We start from the raw sequence: 12,113 nt of genomic DNA, 5'->3' as shown, positions 1-12,113 counted from the left end.
CAACAAAGCAACCCTTCACCTTCTCAAATGAAAAGCAGTAGTCTTCTGCAGACAAGAAAAACAGCACTCCTAAAGGAGCCAAATTGTGATAGATATGTACCATCAGTCTCTCTTTGCAGGAAAGGGAACAAGCACTAATTAGCAACAAAAACACCCTTGGAAGTAAGGACCTCTTGGATGCCAGTTCTGGCTCTGTCATAGGTTCACTTGCTCCAACCACAGCCCTGCCAAGACTCAGGATGATGGACAGAAAAATGGAAATCCTCTGTCCCATTGCTCTGGGAAAAGACAAGACAGAAGGGGCTGGGGGACGTAAGGGTCCTCCCGGTGCCCAGAAAGATGATTTGCAACACGGACAAGAATTCACAGGTCAGGAAATTGTCTCTTGAGTCAACGAGAAGGCAGTGAGAAGCAAGGGAGGGAGTGAACTGGGAGACTCCTTGGCACCCAACAGTCACATTGTCAATCTTTGATGGGGGAAAGGGGAATACACACTCAATACCTTAGGAATTAAACACCTGTAGCTTACAGTTAAACCCTTGAGAACCAGGCAGAGGAGGACAATCACCCACCATGGCTCTCCTCCGAAGCAGAAGCTGCTGCTCTCTTTCCAGATGGGACACAGACAATCCTTTTGCCCAGCTTCTTTTCCAATGGACTCCCCGCTATGCCCACCTTCAGCCCATTCTCCCAGCAAACAGCCTCTCTTTCCACCAGGCAGTCCTCCTCCTGCAACACCCTCATAGGTCCCACTTCTGAACTAGAGGATCTGATGACATCTGGTTAAAATCCAAGCTAGCCAAAACGGGGGAGCCAGAGAAATATCCAAGCATTTACTCAACACAACAAAGGAAAAAAAAACATCTAATTGTACAATAATTAGATGAGCAGCATGGCCCTTCACCAAGGTCTGACCTTGGGCTTTCATGAGCACCACAACAGACTATCAAGGGCTCACTGGATGTGGTGTATGTCAAGTTTCTGAAAAGTTACAGTAGTAAAGCCATCAGTTTAAGCTATGCAGTCTCTGGTAGATTTAAACTACCTTAAAATTGCCTTGCCCCAGGTTTGTAACAATTTCCCTGACCGGATTTGCAGACTTCAGAGTTATACACACAGGTCTGGCCTAGACCCACTGAGGCCACAACACCCTGGAGAGCTATCAGATCAGACTTTGTATTGGAAGAAAATTAATCAAACTTATCATCAGAGAAATTATGGCATCCTCAATAGCAATTTAAGGAGTGGTGTAGTCACTCAAGCATGAAGAAAATGAGAAATCCGCTTCCTACCTGACATCTGCTGGATCTTCCGTCACCAGAACATCTGTCTTGCAGCTGGCAAGAGGATTGATGGAAAGCTCCATTGGGGGCACCACGAAGCTCTTACTGACAGGCAGCCATAAACCTTGTCCCAAACTATAGGTGGATCTGGAATAAGGAGAAATATGTCACATGGGAACAGTGTCCAAAGCAAATGATGACCCTCTACTGTACCTGACCATGTGGACATCAGTGTGGTGGTGGTGCCATTGGTAAGTTAAACATTTGGCCTTGTCCTGAAAGCCAAACACCAGGAAATGAGAGAGAAATAGCTAGAGATGTGACAGGAAGAACATGGGGGATGGTCAAGCACAACCTTTTAGTCCAGGGAGACTTTACATGTATGTTGTCCTCGCTTTTGCTGAGACATGTCTGGCTGAGAGGACAAGAGGGAAACCCTTCCCCATCTGCAGAACATGGACAAACCTTTCAGGCTTGTCAAAGGCCAGTAACTCTTGTGTTCCCAAGTCAGCACAAGACAGAGCTGGGACTGATTGAAAGGTAGCATTTCCAAGATGTTCTCACTGACACTCCCCTCCCAAATGTCCATGGTGAACACTCCTTTGACTCACCTGAGTATCTTCTCAGGTGCCTGCTCTCCTGTGACCAAGTCGTATCCTCGCTCAAGTGTTGTGTAGGGCCACGGCCTGGGAGGCAGAGAGGGAAAGAGCAGCTGTGGCATGTGGCACTCAGTAGGGAAAGCGGCACAGCCCGGACCTGGTGCCAGCCATGGCAGGTGAGGAGACAACCAGAGCCCTCACCAACATGGGAGCCAGGACAAAGCAAGCACACCATCACATGAGGGTTAGCCCCACTCACCCTTCACTGTGTCCCCAGTCGCTGCGCACACACAAGTGGCGATGGACAGGGTCCGGGGCATAGCCTTCATGGCAGCTGCACTCTCCTAAAAGAGAAGAGGGGAAGATGAGACCTCTCTGCACCAGAGGCACACCAGTGACCACAGCATCAGGCACTCTTTTCCTGTTGCCCTTTTCTGCTTGTTCACGGCCATTCCTGGTCCTTGACATGGGTCTGGAAGACTTTGGACTCTTTTGAAACCTCCAGGAGTTGCAGAGGAGGAGACAAAGAGATGTGGAAAGGCACGAGAAACCTGTAGTTCTTCTGGAGTTATGTAATGTAGCAGCTAGGGATGGAATTGCATGATGCCAAAGGTCTGTCCTTAACTGGTGTTCCTGTGCACCCCTGCAGCTCCCCAGCTCAGCACACCTCTCTCTGCCTGATGACCTCCCTGACTAGCGGAGTCTCCCGTACCCCAAACTCCCGCAGGAGGATGCAGAAACCCCAATCTCCATCTTCCACAGGCAGTACCTGTGCCTCCATTCCATAGCTCAGGGACTCTGTGCCCCACTCCCCTTCACTCTCTGGGTGCCATCTTGCCCTGTTACACCCTTTTGACAGCAGAAGACGGCATTTCCCGCGCCAGAAACCTGACTGTGCTCGGTAGAAATTGATTCTGTGTTCGGTAGAAATACATAACCCGGAGCAAGAAACAGCAAAATCAAAAGATTAATTGGATTTGCACGTGGAGTTTCTGTTACAAGCTCCTGCTGAAGGTTCCCCCCGCCTTCCTCTCCCCATCGTGCCTGACGGCGCGGCAGGCTGAGCTGTAAACACCGGCAGAGGTGGGGATGGGCTCTGGGGGACAAGGGGAAGATGCTGGGGGGGGGTACCCCCATCACCGTGATAATGCGGACTGGCAGGTACCAGTGTGCTCATCGGGATCCTAAGCAAGTTCTTAAAATGCCTCGCAGGGATTACAGTAAAGAGCTTTATTGTCAGGAGGAGGGAGCAGGGGGGCTCAGCTGCTGAGCTTTTTGAGGAAGAGCAGCCTGGAAATAGGGAGGTGGCACAAAAAGAGAAAAGGAGGGGGGGAGAAGGAGATGGCTAATGACGTGCTAAAATGCAACAGCACCTTCATGAAATATTCACTGCCTTAAATACGTCTAATATTAAAGATTAAATGTCCTGGGATTTGTCCTAGTGACTTCGAAGCACTGATTTATGATCTGTCAAAAGCTGCTAACCTCATGATTCATAACGGGAGCGGCAGGAACATTGCTGCTCCAAAAGGAAAGAGTTGGGAGAGAGACGGCAGCACTAGCCCTTGCTCCAGCTCAGCCGTGCCCTGAGGCTGGGGAGGTCTTGTTGCAAGAAAACGCAGGTCCTAATGGCTCCATCAGTGATTTTAAAAAAAGAAAAGTTATTTTTTCCTTGGGTGCTTAGTACGCAAGTTTCCCCAGCCGCGCCGCGGATCATTAATTCCTGGCGCTTATTACATAACAAATATATGCTCTGCAAATGAGAGACATCTCAAAGTGCTTGCAAAGCAGAGCTGGGAGAGTTGGGGCACCGGCTCACGCTCAGCTCCTGCCACAGAAATTAGAGCAAGGAGGGAAAAAAAACCACCTACAGAGGTTGGCATCAAACAGCCTGAACATCTCCCTCCGTATCAACTGGAGGCGAGGGGACAGCAAGTCCCTTTCCCACGGCACAGGAAGGTTTATTTTGTCCACTGTTTTGTTTGCTGTTCCATCAGTTTGGCACTGGATGGAGAAACTCTATCAACCTGCAGGAATATTGATTTTATCGACTCCAATCCTGGAGTTTCAACAGCTACAGCCGGTGCTGGAGGCTTTATTGGGAGGTTTATTGGGAGGTTTATTTCAGTAAGCGAGAGGGCAAGCGGCAGCGCCGGCTGGGGAGGAGATGCGGGGCAGCAGAGGTGGGACATGGGGAAAAGCCACCATGGGGACCTGCCCCTCTCAGGAACAAGCTTTCTCCAGGGAGACCCACACGCTCTTGGCAGTTTTAGGAACCGAACAGGAATTCTCCTGGCATGGGATCGGCTCAGCATTGCTGGAGGAGCGGGGACCCATCTCTGTGTGCCAGATGGTTTGGGATCTATTTCTGTACGTAGAACCACAAACAGGCAATTAGCGGGGTTTCCAGGAAGCCTCAGCAGGACCTGCTGTGCTCCTGCAGGTTTTCATGAGCTTTTGCTCTCTCCCCATCAGCACCCACCCTCTTTTTCTGGCCCCCTGACCTACTCTGCTGTTTTCTGTCTGTCCACATCCTCCCCAGGCAGGATGCTGAGCTGGCCAGGTTAATCCCCACCAGGAAACACACAGAAAAGTGCCTGGAGTGGGAGGAAAGGGGTTCCTCTTTAGGGTAAGTGTGTTTTCAGATTTCAACATGTCATTCAAAAAACCCAAACCATCAAAAGCCAAACCAACCCCCTTGTTCAGAGCTAGTAATTCCCACGTGCTTCTGAGATGGGCCAAGTCATCCACTCAGCATCACTTGCACTAGGTTAGGATTTGTCCCAAGTTTAAAGCCAGGGTCAACCCAAAATAACCAAGTTTGACAAATAACCTCCCCTGAAGCCGGATGCAATTTCCACAGGTCCTGCATACGCCTCTGCTCAGCGCTCGGCTGCTGAGGGAGGACAAATGAATCAAGATCTACAAACTGCTGTGACAAGCATCCTATTTCCTCAGCCACCAACCCACACCCTGCCCATGGTAAAAACAGAGGCATGTGTGGTCCTTCCTCTTCTTTCGGATTCATAACCCATAAATCATGTTGGATGATCCATGGCAGATTTTGAACTGTTATAGTGAAAGCAAGGACTGTCACTCACCCAGCTCTGGAGGTCCCATGTTATATTTCCAGTGTGTTATTTACCAAAACAGTGGGGAGGGGAGGGGAGCACCTCTGTCATTGCAGGGAGGTGCCCGAACCAGCCAATGCAGCACCACGGGTCTAGCAAGGGGCTCACAAAGATGGTATTCATGTGGCACAGGCAGCTAATTACAGGTGAATCTCCATGCTGGCTCAGGGAGGGTGAACCTCAACATCTGTCTGACCCAGAAGGACACATCCCCAAACACCACAGGCGTGTCTCACCTCCAAAGTCCCTCCTGCAGTTCCTTCATCCCCATGGAGGCTGCTGGAAGAGACTACTGGCCCCTCAGACCGAAGTGCCACCCTGAGACATGTGGAGCAGGGCGGCGGGCGGCTGCGCAGGCAGGAGTGGGGAGCCCAGCCTGTGACCTGGAGAAGCAGCTGTGCAGCTCAGGCTCCTCTCGGTTTCATGACATTGCAGGCAGCACTCCTGCCCTCAGCTGGGAAGTGAGAAGGGGCTGGAGCCTGACCTGGAGGAACAGAGCAAGCTAAGGACACATCAACCTGGTTTCCATGTGCAGACAGGAGCTTTCTCTGCTCGCTTCCGAGGCAAAGGGCTTCTTGCATGGCCCACGCTTCACACCGGATCTGCAGAAGGGCAGGGCTGGAGCCAGCTGCAGCCATCATTAGCATCATTAGCATCCGTGGCTTTTGGCTCAGGCTTGGCCCATGCTGAGGCTTGGTCATGCCTGAAGAAATGAAACTAACCTAAGCCATGTCCGAGCTCATCACCTCCAGCAGCACAGGCACGATGCAAAGCCAAGTATGTGGAGGAAAAGAGCCCTCCAGCCCCTGCAGCCTCTCAACCAGCACAGCTGGATGGTTTAGTTCTCCTCTTTTTTTAATCTCTAAGCTGGAAGTTGCAGAACTATTCTTCCATTTTGTCCACCACACTGTGCTGCTGCTACTCCTGAAAGGTCTTGTGCTGCATCCATATCCTCCTCTGTCTGTCCCCAAGCTCCCAGGGAGCAGCAGAGCAGGGCTGCGGGATGAACTGCCAGCGTGCCAGGGTAATCCTGTTAGCCTCGTTAGGGAGAGAGGTGATCTGCTGTGATAATGCTGCAAGATCCCCCTAATCCACCCACCCAGTGTGCAGCACAAAGCAGAGGCTCCCAGAGTCCCTGTGCTACTAGGGAAGCTGTTCTTTGCTGTCACCGGCATTTATATTTGAGGGGCTTTGGCAGCAGCAGTGAACCTATGGCTCATCCACCCTCTCCTGGCACTGTCAGCGTCCAGGATTCTCTTCTCCACAGCATCCCCTCTACCCCTAGTGTTGACCTTCCTCCTGGAGTGAAGCACACAGTGCCAGGGCCATGTCTCTGCTGCAGATGCACAGCCCTGAGGACAACACCAACTGGGGTGGCAGCTTGTTCCCAGAGGCTGCAGGGCTGCAAGTGTGTGCCTTCTGAGCTGTGTGAGTGTTGCACGTACATGCTCACACCCGCTTCAGGGCTACCTCTTCCACCCTCAGTGATGTGCAAAACCCAGACCCAGCTTTTTGGGTCACCACCCAAGTGCAGACCCTCCTCTCTGGGGACACACCAGGGGACACGGCTGTCCCAGCAAAGCACCCTTGGTGCCAGGGAGCTGCAGCACCACTTCCCCAGCCGCCCTCAGCTCCGCAGCCCAGCTGGGTTGTCCTCCCCACAGAGTCCCCATCCCAGCAGGAGTCCCAGCACAGCTGTCCCTCCAACACCACCTCTTGCTTCTTCTTCCACCTACCGGGGCAAGGAGGAGAAAGGGTCTGCAGAGGGAGGTGGGTGCCAGGAGACAAGCTGAGGCTGAGCATTTTTCGGCGAACAGAGGCGGCCGTTGAGCACGGCGGCTGCCTGCCCTGCCAGCCCTGACTGCCCCAGTGTTTGCTGCAGGGCCGCAGCACAAAGCCCCTCTCTTCTGCATGAGCACAGAGCCATCTCCAGGGTTACCAGCCTGCTCCGAGGTGGGAGGACCGGAGGGTGCCCCTCCTTCCCTGCTGGCGGGATGCAATGCCTTGCCCCCATCAGCAGCCTGAGCTGCACGGCTTCAATTCCCTCGCCGCGGGCAAAGGCAGCTGCAAACAGCATCTCCCACCCAGGCACTGCTGTCCCAGCCACCAACTCAGTGCTCAGTGAGGACCTCGTCCCCTCGTCACCACTGACCATGGCCGGGCCACTGCCCAGGAGTGCCTGCCAGTGCAGAGGGGACCTGGCTGCTCCCACCTAAGGCTATGCTGCCCCCTGCTCTGCTGCCCCCCAGCACGTCCTTTCCAAGTTGGTGGTAATGCTTAGGTCCACCAGTAGCAGCCCTGAGCACCAGCTGTGTGGCACAAGCCACCAACAGATCAACACAAGTCATCCCACCCTCCAACAGCCGTGGCCACCAACCTTCCCTAGCGAAGCTGGCAAGGCCTCAGAGTCTCACCCAGGTCCCTGCATCGATTTATCCCATGTGAAAGGTTTCTGAGCTCCTGGCAAAGAAACAACCTCTTCATCCAGCATCCACAGAAGGTCTGATAAGGGCAAATCAAACCCCATGTCCTTCAGCCATCCAAAGCTCATGCTTTGGTCACATGGACATCTCTCCAGCCAGAGAGCAGAGCACCCTGGACCCTCAGCACAAGAGGATGCTGCAGGGTTCCTCCAGAGCACAGCGTGGACTGATGGTCCTTGCTGCCATCTCCAAACCATGTGTGATGCTCACTGTGCCTTGGCCCATCTCTCTCCCTGCCAACAGCAGCTCCTTGTGCAGGCAGATCTGACTGCATCCTCACATCCCACCCTAAAGCTGCAATAACCCATGGGGAGGTGCCACAGGCTCCCTAGAACAACACTCTCCTTGCTGCCAACCATGATTAGCAGGGAAATGCAAACCCTGGGAACTACACAAGAGATCTAAGCCACCAAGTCCTCCCAGGGACAGGAATCTCTTTGCCTGCAGTCTGGCCTAAATAAAAACAATGAACCACCAAACGATCTCCTGGCTCCGCCCTCCATGGCGACCTCAGACCAGCTGTAGCATCTCATGGCTGGTGAGGTTGCCCATTGCAGCTCCCCTGGGAGGAGTGGCTCCCAGCAGTGCAGTGACAAGGGTGAGTTCACCAGGGACAAAGCAAGACACACATTGGCACAAGGGCTGGAGACAGGGTTTCCTTGTGTGGATGAGAGGAAAGTTAAAACACAACCACAACAAAGCCCTTCCTGAGAGTTCACTGCACTCCTGTGGGATGGCAGAGCAAGGGCTTCTTTCAAGAAGGAGATTTGGAGAAAATTAAACACAGGTAAGGGTGGAAAAGAGTCTCACTAGTTCATTAAATTCCCAAGTGCAATGAGGAATCTCTCTCAAGTTGGGCTTGGCCACTGGCAGAGGCTGTGGCTTCTCCAGCTACAGTGGTGGCAGCACATGCTCCTGATGAAGTTCTTCAAAGAGCTTCTCTTCCTGCCCTTGCTATCTGCTGTCCCTGGCCTTTGGGATGACACTTTCCAAACCTGAATCTTTGCTTCATCTTGACGAGAAAGATGACTTCAGTGAAAGCAGTTTAGCTCTCAAGCAACGAGACAGGGACGGTGTCTCCTGCCCGGCTGGTCCAGCACAGAGGGAAAACCAGGAGTTAATTTGACAGTTATCCCTCCCCTCCCCCAGTGACAAGTCACCCTTCTTCACCCAAATCCATCACAGCACTTAAGTGTAAGCTTAACTTCCAAGCATTGCGTCTGGCTTTACGCTCTGCATGGATTTTATTCTCATTATCATCTGCTCAGCCACCAAGGAAGCTCCCCTGGCACATATGCACAGCTGAAGCAAATAAGCAGTGTGAGGTCCCAAGGGTGAACCAAGGGTGGTCTGCAGTGCCATGGCTGTCATCTTCTGGGGCAAACACTGCCCCAGAGCTGACCGTGGCAGGGTGAGAAACCATCTCCTGCAGTGCTGGTGGGATGGGTCAAGCTGGGGAGATGAGCCCAGGAGTGGCTCCACACAGCAGAACTCATTCCTCTTCCCCCCTCTCCATGGTCTTTAGACAAGCACAGAAATGCCATTACAAGAACATTAGCAGCTGCAGGATTAAACACTCTAATGGCAGAAAATGAGAGTGTAAAGACAGCACAGATAACCTTAACTCAGCCCCCTTGCAGGCATGCATTTTGATTGCTGTTTATGTATAACACTTCAGCCCGAAGCTAAATTAGCTTGGGAGTTAACTGCCTCCTGCCCTGCTTGGTGCACGAGGCAAGCTGTGCCGCCACACGAAAAGAAATCGTATATTACATGGTTTTTGACCAAGTTATTAAACCACATACCTTAGAGAGACAGAACCTCATCTTATAAAAGTCTAAGTCAATAAAGACACTAGGTTCCTCCAACAGCGAAAATAGCAGAAGTGCACAAGAACAAACAAATATAACTTGATGTGCACAAAAGCTGCGTGATATTAAATTGAACTATCGGAGAAAATGGCTGTTTTCATAAACACAAATACACCCTCGCCAAGGTTGGTCATCTCCTGATTTACATGCTCAGCTCTGCAACCTCCAAATCCCCTTAACACGCTTGCCTTTAAAAAATGGCTCTGTTGAAAAATGACTTTCATCTGTCTCCTGCCCGCAAAGACCCCTGTCCTACCCGGACAGGAACACCATCTGTGGCTCTGGTGACAAACTAGCCCATTTGGAAAGTGATGGAAACCTTCTTTTCTTCCCCCACCCCCTCTTTTTTTCCTTCCCTCCTGCCAATTTCCACCACATCTCCTTTGGTCCTTACAAGCCTGCGCCTCTTGCTTTGCAGGGGGGTGTGCCACCAATTGTGGATGCAAAGGAGAGAATTTCTATGGAGAAGTGCCTGATTTATAGATGGGGAAAAAAAAAATCAACGCATTTGCACCTGCTAATCAAGGTAGCTATCCATCTCATTTATGCCACTGCTCCAGCAAGCCTGACAGCACAAAATCAGAAGCTGTTTTTTCCAGCATTTGGCCCTAAGGGACCGATTCTCCAGCAGGTCTCTTAAGCTATGCCCACAGAATGTGCAAGTGAATCAGTTTTGTGCATACAAAGCAGGTAATTGTGCTCACAAATCAGGATTTGCATATGCTGCTGGAAAGGGATACTCTCATAAATGTTACCGGTGCTGGTAAAGGAGCCCAGTGACAAATCACAGAATCCCAGAACGTCAGGAGTTTGGAAGGGACCTCGAAAGATAATCTAGTCCAACCCCCCTGCCAGAGCAGGATCACCCAGACTAAATCACACAGGAACACATCCAAGCAGGTTTGAATGTCTCCAAAGAAAGAGACTCCCCAACCTCTCTGGGCAGCCTGGCCCAGGGCTCTGTCACCCTCACAGTGACAAAGTTTCTCCTGACACTCACATGGAACTTCCTCTGCTCCAGCTGCACCTGCTGCCCCTTGTCCTATCACTGGCCATCACTTAGAAGAGCCTCCTGGCCCTTTACATATTTATAAACATTAATAAAGTCACCCCTCAGTCTCCTCCACACTGAAAAGCCCCAGCTCCCTCAGCCTGTCCTCATAAGGAAGGGGCTCCGCTCCCTTAATCACCAAAAAAAGCAGTGCTCCTGGGTTTTAAATGGAGGCATCCAGTGCATCGTAGGAGCAGCAACACTGGCTAGGTACTCTACATCTGTCCAAATTCAGAGAGTGGGGACAGTTGACTGGGACTCCTGAAAGATGAGAAACATTCCCTGTTCTTTCTTCGAGCAACACAGTCAGCACCTCCCAAGAGGACAGAGAGTTTTGGCTGAGTCTTCAGCTGAGAACCACATCCTGACCTCGGAGAGGTGCCTGTCCCATCCAGTGTGGCAGCTGGGGTATGGCTGCTGTGTAACATCTGCAGGGAAGACCCTCAGCAGCATCCATTTCCCTATTTGCAGCCGCATCAGACCAACCAGCTGGGCAGTTTCCGAGGTGGGGGGAAGGATTAAGATGGTATTTCGCTCGTGTGCAGATGTTGGTGCTCCCTCTGCAATGCTCCGATGAGCTGGTGCTTTGCAATGTGGGTTTGAAATTTGTCAGGGGGGCAGCAATCATTTAATTAAAGACTGAGTCACACAGTGAAGACACAAGGGAAGGCAAATTAAGGTCAGGCAAGCAAAATGTATTTTGGCATTTCTTAGTGTTTCAGAGCCTCCGTTTTCTCTGTGGATTATTATTCACACTGAAGTAATGCTCAGTGGCTGGAGTCATGAGTCAGCACATTGCACATACATAAAACTCCAACCCAAAAGAGGTCTCCAGCACTGGGAAGGGGCAAAAGCTTGTGTCTGACCTGACACATCACACGTGGGCTGGGGGCCTCTGTCCAAACATGTGCCAGAAGCCTGTGGCACTGCCACCAAGAATGGGTGCAGAGGTTTGCCGACACCTTGAAGCAAGGAAGCTTTGGGACAAGGCTGTATCTCCACTGCCACCAAGAGTGGCTGACATTGGATTAGATGTAAATGTGCTGGAGGGGCTCAAAGCTGGCTCTGCTGCTCTTCTTCAAGGCTTTTGTCCTCCAGACAGGACAGACCTCTGTCCATCCTCCTCATGGATGCTTTGCCTTGCAGGATAGGACAGAGGGCAGGGGAAATCCCCAGCACCCACGGCTTGGGATGCTCACGGAGATGATAAAATCCCTGACCTGAAAAGGTTGAAATCTAGGCAGGATTTATGTCCCACAGTAAAACCACACGCCTGCCTCTCTCGTGGTGATAAAAATAAATCACCCTTAAAAATAGAATGACATTAATAAAAATAAATCTAAAAATACACGCAGTGCATCACGGTGTTACGATCTCCCAGCCTGGCATGGAAACTTCTGAGCAGCTAAAGGCCGGTCAACAGTGATGAATGTAAGTGGTGCCAGGGGCAACGTGGGGTGTCAAAAAGGTACTTCCAAAGGCCTCCTTTGTGGTGAGGGGTTGCTCAGCTCCTGTGAAGTTTGAACCTCTTAAGTAAGTCCTAGATTTAGGCTCTGAAAATCAGCAGCCACCCTGGCCAGTCCTGCTCTGCCCCTGTGGACCCAACTGGCACAGACTGGAGAAAGCTCTTCCGTTGTTCACATGCAGACTCCCTAGCTGGAGGGAGAGGGAAGAAGCCGCTGGACAGATTTCAGG

The 12,113-nt window shown here is 51.6% G+C and overlaps 1 protein-coding gene across 1 annotated transcript in view; it reads right to left on the bottom strand.

The window, feature by feature from the left end:
- The window catches only part of ASTN2 (astrotactin 2), a gene marked incomplete at its 5' end in the record, with an annotated part of 343,253 nt that overhangs the window by 188,313 nt on the left and 142,827 nt on the right, over positions 1–12,113 (bottom strand). Inside the window, 3 exons of the mRNA XM_084272571.1 lie at positions 1,293–1,430; positions 1,895–1,969; positions 2,142–2,226. Coding sequence (XP_084128697.1) covers positions 1,293–1,430; positions 1,895–1,969; positions 2,142–2,226 — 298 coding nt within the window. The remainder of the gene's footprint in view (positions 1–1,292; positions 1,431–1,894; positions 1,970–2,141; positions 2,227–12,113) is intronic.

This window comes from Gallinula chloropus (genome assembly GCF_964237585.1).
Source record: "Gallinula chloropus genome assembly, chromosome: 18".
Taxonomy (NCBI): Eukaryota; Metazoa; Chordata; class Aves; order Gruiformes; family Rallidae; genus Gallinula; species Gallinula chloropus.
This window is presented reverse-complemented; position numbering and strand designations above follow the sequence as displayed.